This window comes from Lolium perenne, chromosome 6, assembly GCF_019359855.2.
Source record: "Lolium perenne isolate Kyuss_39 chromosome 6, Kyuss_2.0, whole genome shotgun sequence".
Classification (NCBI taxonomy): Eukaryota; Viridiplantae; Streptophyta; class Magnoliopsida; order Poales; family Poaceae; genus Lolium; species Lolium perenne.
In genome coordinates, this window is record NC_067249.2 from 104,522,429 (window position 1) to 104,531,029 (window position 8,601).

The 8,601-nt window shown below is 47.4% G+C and overlaps 1 protein-coding gene and 1 long non-coding RNA gene across 3 annotated transcripts; one reads left to right on the top strand and one right to left on the bottom strand.

Moving 5' to 3' along the window:
- The first annotated feature begins 524 nt into the window (after positions 1-524).
- On the top strand, positions 525-3,678 carry LOC127307467 (uncharacterized). 2 transcript variants are annotated; one of them, XR_007855602.2, is made up of 5 exons: positions 525-1,687; positions 1,888-2,010; positions 2,131-2,256; positions 2,363-2,622; positions 3,066-3,678. It is a non-coding gene; the product is annotated as an uncharacterized lncRNA (long non-coding RNA). The 2 variants fall into 2 exon arrangements; XR_007855601.2 differs by lacking the exon at positions 525-1,687 and having other exon boundaries at positions 1,709-2,010.
- Positions 3,679-5,005: 1,327 nt separating this feature from the next.
- Positions 5,006-6,899, bottom strand: LOC139831983 (uncharacterized). The gene is made up of 7 exons (XM_071821379.1): positions 6,837-6,899; positions 6,533-6,745; positions 6,277-6,453; positions 5,830-6,192; positions 5,645-5,743; positions 5,429-5,551; positions 5,006-5,354 (listed from the first exon to the last, which is right to left on the bottom strand). The coding sequence occupies exons 2-7, from the start codon at positions 6,554-6,556 to the stop codon at positions 5,082-5,084; spliced, it is 1,059 nt and encodes a 352-aa protein (XP_071677480.1). The 5' UTR covers positions 6,557-6,745; positions 6,837-6,899; the 3' UTR covers positions 5,006-5,081.
- Between the last annotated feature and the right edge of the window lie 1,702 nt (positions 6,900-8,601).

Genomic DNA, 8,601 nt, shown 5'->3' on the forward strand with positions numbered 1-8,601 from the left:
TGTGATTATCAATAAAGCACTAATTTTCCTTATTGAGCTTTATATAATTGTTGTACTATTTATATCCTTAATTACTTATAATTGTTTATGGAATTATCTCAAGTTTGAATTATGTGATATCAATTTGATGTTTGAATTTGAAATTCAAATTCAAATTTGGTTTGAATTAAATGATGTAACTTAATTTGGAATTCAATCATGCAACTTAGGATTGTGATGCATCATCTCTTCTCTCTTCTCAAAACCCTAATCTAGTTAAGTAGGAACAAGTTTGTCGCACTCTCGAAACCCTAACCCTGTAAGATGTCGAGAGAGAAACCTGTCCCCCTTCGATGCAGTTTTGTTTTAAAAACGCGAAATTTCCCCGGAATTTACGATGCAATGCACATCCCTTTCTAAAATCTACCCCTCGATCGTCTCTAAACCTGGGACATTACATTCGATTTTTTTTTTGAGAATTACATATAATTCCTTGTTGTGTTAGCTCGAGATCTGACAAATTCTTCCATTGATTATATATTAGTTAACAGTATAACTCAACCAGCTAGAAGCCTCCACAGCGTTTTGGGTCGTTCTGGGCCGTTTCAGCGCGACATTGCTGCACCCTAGCTGACCAGCCCACGTTACAGGGCTGCTACTCCAGTGACTGATCTGGATGCCTTATCGTGAACCGGGCCTAATGTGGTTAATTGAGCTCTACTAAAGCCCATGTAACGATCTACCACCCGCCTCAGCTAGCGAGGCCAGGAGCCGCACCGCCTCCCATCCTCCCCGACCCTTCCTTCTCTATTCTCTCACATCTGAGCCCTACCCTCCCATCCCTGCACCACAACCCCTCCCGATCACGGCCTACATTGAAGTTGTGGTGAGGGAGGGAGGCCATGGAAATGGCGATGGTGGCTTGGGCGGTGACCGGGAACGATTCGCCAAACACATCTCCACGAAGTCGTGCCTCTTCCATTTCAGACTCCGCCTACAGATCTCAGCCGATCAAAAAAGATCACCCCTATGGTGACGGCCGACGCCATTTCCTACGATGATGTCCCCTTGATCTTCGTCCTGCTGGGTGTCCGCTCCGGTGAAACCATCAGGAGGCCGATGTCAGGCATGGAGGCCGCGTTCCACGCTGTCAGGCGGATCAACATGGCAAGCCGTCAGTAAGACATGTGATCCTCTTCAATTGCATCTTTCGCACATGTTCCTCTAATTTGGCATTTGCAATTCTTATCTTCCTCTGTTGACGCTGCTGCTCCCACCCTCTGAGATTAGGTGAGTATTAATTTTCTCTCCCTCTCCCTTCTTTGATTACTCCTCTTTGTAACTCCAATAAGGTTTAATTTGTTTTGTTTATATAATGTACGATTAGACTTCGTTGTTGGGTTAATTTCTCTATAGTATTTGAAATGTGCATTCATTTCGTTCTATGTGCATGAACTGCTTAATAATTTGTTTGGTGCTATTTGATGCTGGTGGTTGTGGTTATTGGTTGTCGTAATTCAGCTGAACAGTAGGTTTTTTCTGTGCAGAGAAGAAGAAAAATGATCAATGTGGCTTCTGACTCTAATAGGCCAAGCATTTTGTGTATCCAGGTGGCTCTGAGTGCACACAGTCCATGTGACTGTATTCAGCCATGGCATGTATGTCACATGTATGGAACCGGCAGTGTGTGAATTAGTATTCAGCCAAGGTATTTTACTTTGAGAAGGTTTGTTCACTAGGAATTGACTAAGTGAATTATCTCTGCAAAGACTATTTATATAGTTTTGTTTGATTTTTCTCTTAGTCTACTACTGTTACATACTTCAACGCTATGTATGCATGGTGATCAAATGTCAGTAGCCAGATTATGTAAGTTATTCACTGCTTTTTACATCTTGGTGAATGCAGTTTGGAGAACGCCACCTCTGAAACTTCCCAGATTAGGACTTGACCCTCAAATCCGGCATCTGGATTTTAAACCTGAGAAAAGCACACGATACTGGTTATAAACTACATAGATCAACTAAACGGGTATGTTTTTTTTCCATAATAATAAGGTGATAGTCCTTCATAGTTCAGCGCTAGAAGAAGAGAGCAGGTGTAAGTGCACCCAGTTGGGACTAAGGGTTATTTTCTTTATTTCCTTGGCAGCATAACTTGTTGCATATGAAGAGATCCTCCCAACCTTTATGTGTGATGACAGTTGATATCTCGAGCCATGGTTGTACAGTTGTTGAAATGGTAGCTAATATGCATCCTTTGCATCCAAATGAAGATGTATGCTTTATAGTTCATTTTTACATTTTTCTTCTTGTTGCCTGAATATGCCATTTTATTCCTTGTAGTTAAAGTAACTGACACTAATGGATTTCCATTCTGGCAGTGAAGCAGGAGCCATCATCTCTTATTCTTGGTCTTTCAGGTGGCAGATAGTAAATATACGCCAGAAATTCCAGCTATTATTTTGAAAGAAGGAAAAGATTTCCAAAGTTTGTGCTTAAATTTTGATCTAGAGCAGCGTCCCTCTACAAAACAGCTAGGTCACCCTTTTGTCCATGGCCATCAAGTAACAAAAGTAGAAAAATGCAGTGCAACCCTGTTAAGCAATAGACAATCTTCCCCTCTGGGGCAAGGTATAAAAAGGTGAGTTCTTTCTACATGCTTTCTGCCCATTTTACTATTTGTTTTGGAAGAATTCTTAACATTTTCAGGTATAGCGTTCAGCTCTTTCCAAGTACCAGTAGAAACATAGAAGCTTACGTTTTAATGGTAATCTGGAAACTAAATCTTGTGTAGTAATTGGTTACAAATCAAACTGTCAATATTCTTTAGATAATCATGCCTTTTGGTTCGGTAGAACATTTTAGAACTTTTTTCTACCTTTTGCCATTTTTCAGTCTACATCATGTCACAAGATGGTTTGTCGTATACGCTGATTATATTTGCCATTACTCGAATTTGGTTTAGTCAAACATAGAATCTTCATCAACTAGCGGAATTACCTCTCTACGGGATATCGGAGAACCGTAGGCGAGATATTTTACTGAATTAGTTGTTGCTTATCCTTCACCTTTCAATACCTCTAGGTACAGTGATATACATTTTGGTGACAAAATTTCCCAATCCATCCACATGTTCAAGCACCTTTACTGACAGTCGGCATCTAATGTAATAGCTGAGAATAAGCATGTCTCTGCTAGCGTCCCTTGTGTTCAAGCCTGTTATGACAGTTCAAGCAATCAAACTGGAGTTGCCTACCTTTCTCCCCGCACAATTGGATTACACGCGGAAGCAGAGATGAAATGGCCAAAGCATTGGCATGTTCAGACCATTGAGCTTGGCTCGATGTCGACCCATACGGCTCTCCGAGGAGATTCTGGGACTTGATCTGTAGTGTTCTGGGAGGATATTTAGCCATCTGAGACGAAGGTAGGAAACAAGATATGTTTTGATTGGCAAAATCGTCGTAGTTATAACCTTTCTGATCTATTACCTCTGTTGGCCTTTTTTGAAAGCATATTATAGCTTTCTAACAAGGCTAACAGTTTGGAATGGAGTTAATAGATTAGAATAGTCGAGATAGTGATTATTAGCTATAGAGAAAAAGAACTTGGGATAAAGAAGGTCTGATATCTGATGCGTCCCCAAGTAGTTAACTTTTTTTTGGATATGTAAACTCTGATCATTTTATCATCAAAATAGACGGGCGCAGCAACGCGCGCCAACATGATCTAGTAGTAACAATACAACATAGCTACATGAGGCAAATAGTTGAAGCGAAGCGGAATTAATGTTCCGCTACTGTGCTCCCTACGCTACTACTAGCTAGAGGCATATACAAGCATGTGTTGCTTCTTTACATCTCATATGGAGTAGAAAACTTGGTGCTGGGTACTGAAGCTCTGCTCCGGCATGACAAGGTGATCACGATCATAATGTCGCCCAGCAGTCGCCCATTGATCTCCAAAGCCCGCATCGGTCTGTGCTGCAGTAGCGTAGTCAGCCACTGACTCAAGGATCTGTCGTAGCTCCGGATCGTCGACGTCGCAGAACTTCTCCGTCGGCTCGGTGCCGTACTCAGCGGATTGTTCCGGCACGCAGGTTTCTTGGTAGATCTACAGCGGCATCATGTCGTGCGCCATCACTACAGGAATCGACGCAGACGCCGACGGCCGGCTGCCCTCGGCGTAGCCACGCCTGGCCCTCGGCGTAGGCTACGCCGACGGCAGCCCTCGGCATAGCGCCTCGGCGTCCAGGTCCCTCGGCACCTGTCATCGTGCCGTCGGCGTAGGGCCGGCCGTCGGCGTATGCCGCCTATACCGACGGTGCGACTTTCCCTCGGCGTAGCTGCCCTCGGCGTTTGGCCACGGCCGGCCGTATCCGTTAACGGTACTCCATCAGACGCCGACGGTATTCCCCTCGGCATAGCCCAGCCATCTGCGCGCCGTGGGGGCGACGTGGCGCATCGCGAGGCTGCCACGTACGGCGTCTATGCCGACGGCCCGGCCCTCGGCGTCTGCATGATCCATGCAGCCAGGCCTCCTCGCGGGTGGGCGACGTGGCCCGTCGTGGCGCCGCCAGCTGGGCCTCTACGCCGAGGGCAACCCCCTCGGCGTATGCTTGATCCATGCAGCCAGGCCGTGGACACGCGGCAGAACCTGGGCGCGTCGGGCTACGCCGAGGGCAACCCCCTCGGCATAGACCTGACCATATGGCCCTATGTCAGGGTCTATGCCGACGGCATTACCCTCGGCATAGGAGCCTGCCATTTTTTTTTTCTGTTTTCCAGTTCCAGTTCCAGTTGCAATGCAATCCAGTTCCAGTTCATATATTCGACCAAATTCACATAAATATCATATAATCGACCAAATTCATCCAAAATCGACCAAATTCGTCATAATTCACGTAAATAACATGAAATCCACATAGTAGCATACAAATACATCCAAATTCATCCAAAATCACCATAATTCACATAAATAGCATGAAATCCACATAGTAGCATACATGGTGCATGTAGTAGCATACAAGAGGAGAGTGCCATGTCATCCAATACATAGTAGTAGCTAGCAAATGATGGCAAGCAAGAAGCCCGGTGCTGACTAGCGGAGGAAGGACCCGGGCGGGGTGTGTCCGCCCACATCGTTGGCGAAACGAGCAGCCCGGGGTTTCGCTCCGGTAGAAGCTGCAGAAGAACCACCTGGAGAAGGACCGGTAGCACGCCCAGGAGAAGTCGACGGAGAGGCACCGGGAGTAGTCCCAGGAGTAGTCGACGGAGAGGCACCAGCAGAACGCCCAGGAGACTGACCACCTTCATGAACCGGTGTGACCTCGCGCCCACCCGGCGATGCCTGGTTCCCGGACCATCCCGTTCCCTACGTGTTCCCTACATGTTAGCAACTTGCGAGGCAAAGGAAAGTGGTAACTACCGGTTTGGCAAAGAACTTACCTCCGGTGTGGATCCGTAGTAAGTCGCAGCGAAAGCTGCCCTCGATGGCATGATAGGCATGTCCCCCGCCACGGTAACTCGAGCCGGTGGCGGTGTACCAGTAGACATAGAGATCATCATTTCCTGCAAGATAGGTTACAAGTTAGGCTTTGCAGAAATAAAGCATCAAACTGAGACTTGTCATCTACTTGCGCGAGAAGAAAGATTCAGACTTACTGATATATACGTCATATAGGCCGTATTCTGCCTATTCCACTGGGCAGCGGCCTGCTGATACGCTTCATTGCAGGCTTCGAAGGCCGCCTCGAAGTCAGGCTACAATTTCAGAAACAATGAATCTCGTAAACACTTAGCCATGTCGGAAGGAAAACCGGAAAGAGGATGAAAATGAGGAAACTTACATCGTAGGCGGGTGGACGAGCAGGCCGTGGACGAGGCTGGGGGCTGTCGGCGGTGAGGGTATGCTTGAGGCGCGTGTAGCTCGTGGAGTGGGTAGGCTTGACCGCCTTATTCATCCAAGGGAAACGGCCATGCGGACGCCCGTGCCCCGACAGGACCAACGACTCCTCGTCGACCGGAATGCTCAAGGGGTCATCCACCTCGGGGTGACGAGACTTGACCATGTCGCAGTAGTCCTCCTTGGCGGCCTTGGCATTGCCGTAGTACTGTGGCTGAGGCAATGCGGGATTGGGCTTCTGCTTCGTCCGCATCATGTCATATATCTGGGCATCATGAAGCACCACCCCAGGTGGTGCCTCGGCCACCTGCATCGAGAAAAGAAAAGTTAAGCGTACCACAAATGAGACATGGCGGGAAATGAATGAAGGTCGTTCCATGTATATACATACCTTTTTCCCCTTGAAGCGGGTGTAGTCGCGGTTTCCCGCGCAGTGTGTGCCACCGGTGCCTCGGTTCTCCATGTTACGCCTCGACACGGCTGCAAACTCCTCGTCCTGCCTGAGCCACCTCGCCCTAATCAGCTCCTCCCATGCCTCCCTATGCTGCTCGGCCCACTCGGGACAAACCTGAAAACGCAATACTCAGCTCAAGATAATTCAATGAAAACTTAGCAGCAATGTAGAATCTCATTGACATTTTACTCACCGACATGTACTCCTCAATGGTCATTGCCCATTCCTCCGTAGGCTCGTTACCAACATAGTACTCCTTCTTGACCCTCTTACCCTTGTTAGCCCAGAAGGCACTAGCGCTGGTGAACTTTTGGTTGTACCACTGCTGCGGTGTCAACCTCTCGCAAGCGCCACGCAAAGTGAGACGCGCCTGCGTGTCATGCTCCGGGTCCACACGATAGAAGCACTTCAATCATGCATAAATCAGTTGTGAAAGTCATGAGTTAGCACATTAGGGTCATCAACTATGAACGGTGCTCGAGAAATATATGCCTTACCCAGAACTTGGTGGTCACAGCCTCAGCAGCTGTCGCGAAGCCTACGGCAGGGGCATCCTCATAGTCCGCTCAAGTAGTGGCTAGCTTCGTCGGGCCACCGGGGACCATGCTAAGGGGAGTGTATCTGCCGGGCCAGAACTTCTTAATCAGAGCCCCAAGCAAGCTGTTAGGCATACGGGGGGCTTGGCATCCCATGTCCAGTTGCTGCAAATAAATCACACATTAGTACACATGCCAAATTGTTTATTATGCCCAAGATGAAAATACATGTTCGAAATTTCTGAAGTAGTACACTTACTCATCGCTCGAAGGAATGATAAGGGCCTTGTCATCATGGGTCTTCGGCTCCTTCCTCGCATCGGGGACTCTAGCTTCTCCACGAAGCTTCAAGGGCTTCGGCGCACCCCCATCCTCCATCACCTCCAACTCAGCCCTAGAGTCCGACTCGTGTGTAGACTCCGTCTCCATCTCCACCTCCCCACTAGACGGACCCTCTAGGTACAACTCAGGAGCCACGTCGCCAGAAGCGGAGGGTGGCTCGTCAAAGTCCATGTGTACCCCGCCGCCACCTCGTCCTCCACCTCGTCCTCCTCGTCCTCGTCCTCGACCTCCACCTCGTCCTCCTCGTCCTTGTCCTCCATCGGTACCATCGGCGTAACGCGGATTTTGCACCGGGGCTCGATCACTCCGTCTAGTGGGTCTAGGAATATTCCTCTTCACCTGCGCCAGCGTCTTAAGCAAGCTCTCGGAGTCTGCCTTGCCGCTGCTCATATTGTCCAGTCACCTGCATTGAGAAGAATAAAACAGTTAAGCACAAAGACATATTATATGAAGATACTAAGAATAAAAGGCACAATGCAATTAAGAAGCATGTTGACATAATAAAATGAAGATACTAAGAATAAAAGGCACAATGCAATTAAGAAGCATGTTGACATAATAAAATGAAGATACTAAGAATAAAAGGCACAATGCAATTAAGAAGCATGTTGACAAATAAATACTAAGAATAAAAGACCCTCACCAGCCATCATCGCTCTCACGCTCACTCTCATACTCCATCTCTTTCTCTTTCTCTGGCCCACTATCACTATCACTATCTTGTGAGTACAAAGTTGAAGGGTCGACGGGTGGAGGCTCATCATAATTGTCATTCGCCTCAAGTAACTTCTCGAGCATAGATATGTCCTTTAGATCCACCACTGACTCACCACGAGTTTCTGCATCGTTCCCAAGGTCTTCTTGAACAAACGGTTCTAAAATATATTCCCCGAAGTCCTGTTCCTCTTGATAGAAAATCCCCTCGTATGTCACGGGGTCAATGTTGTTGTAATCATCCTCAGAGGGAATCGGTAGGTTACCATGTGGCGATACCTGGAAGACGACTTCCCAACCCTTGAGTTCCGCTTTCTGGCATGGGTAGGGCAAATAATAAACTTGCTTGGCTTGGTGAGCCACAATAAAGACATCGGCTCCGCTATAGGTGGTTGAAGGCTTAACTTCAACTAACCCAATGGACTTATCACTTCTCTCGTCCACCTATTGGGTCGAACCAATGACACTTGAACACGACGATATTGAGTTGCACGTTCGCACGATTGAATGTCAACTCGTATACACTTTGTAACCTTCCGTAGTAATCAAAGTTGTTGGCTCCTTTGGTGAAGACCCCGGTATTTATCGTTTTGGGATTCGCCCGGCCCTTTCCGGTGCGTCTCTCGTGTGGAAGCGAAACCCATTCACATCATACTTCTCATACTTGGTC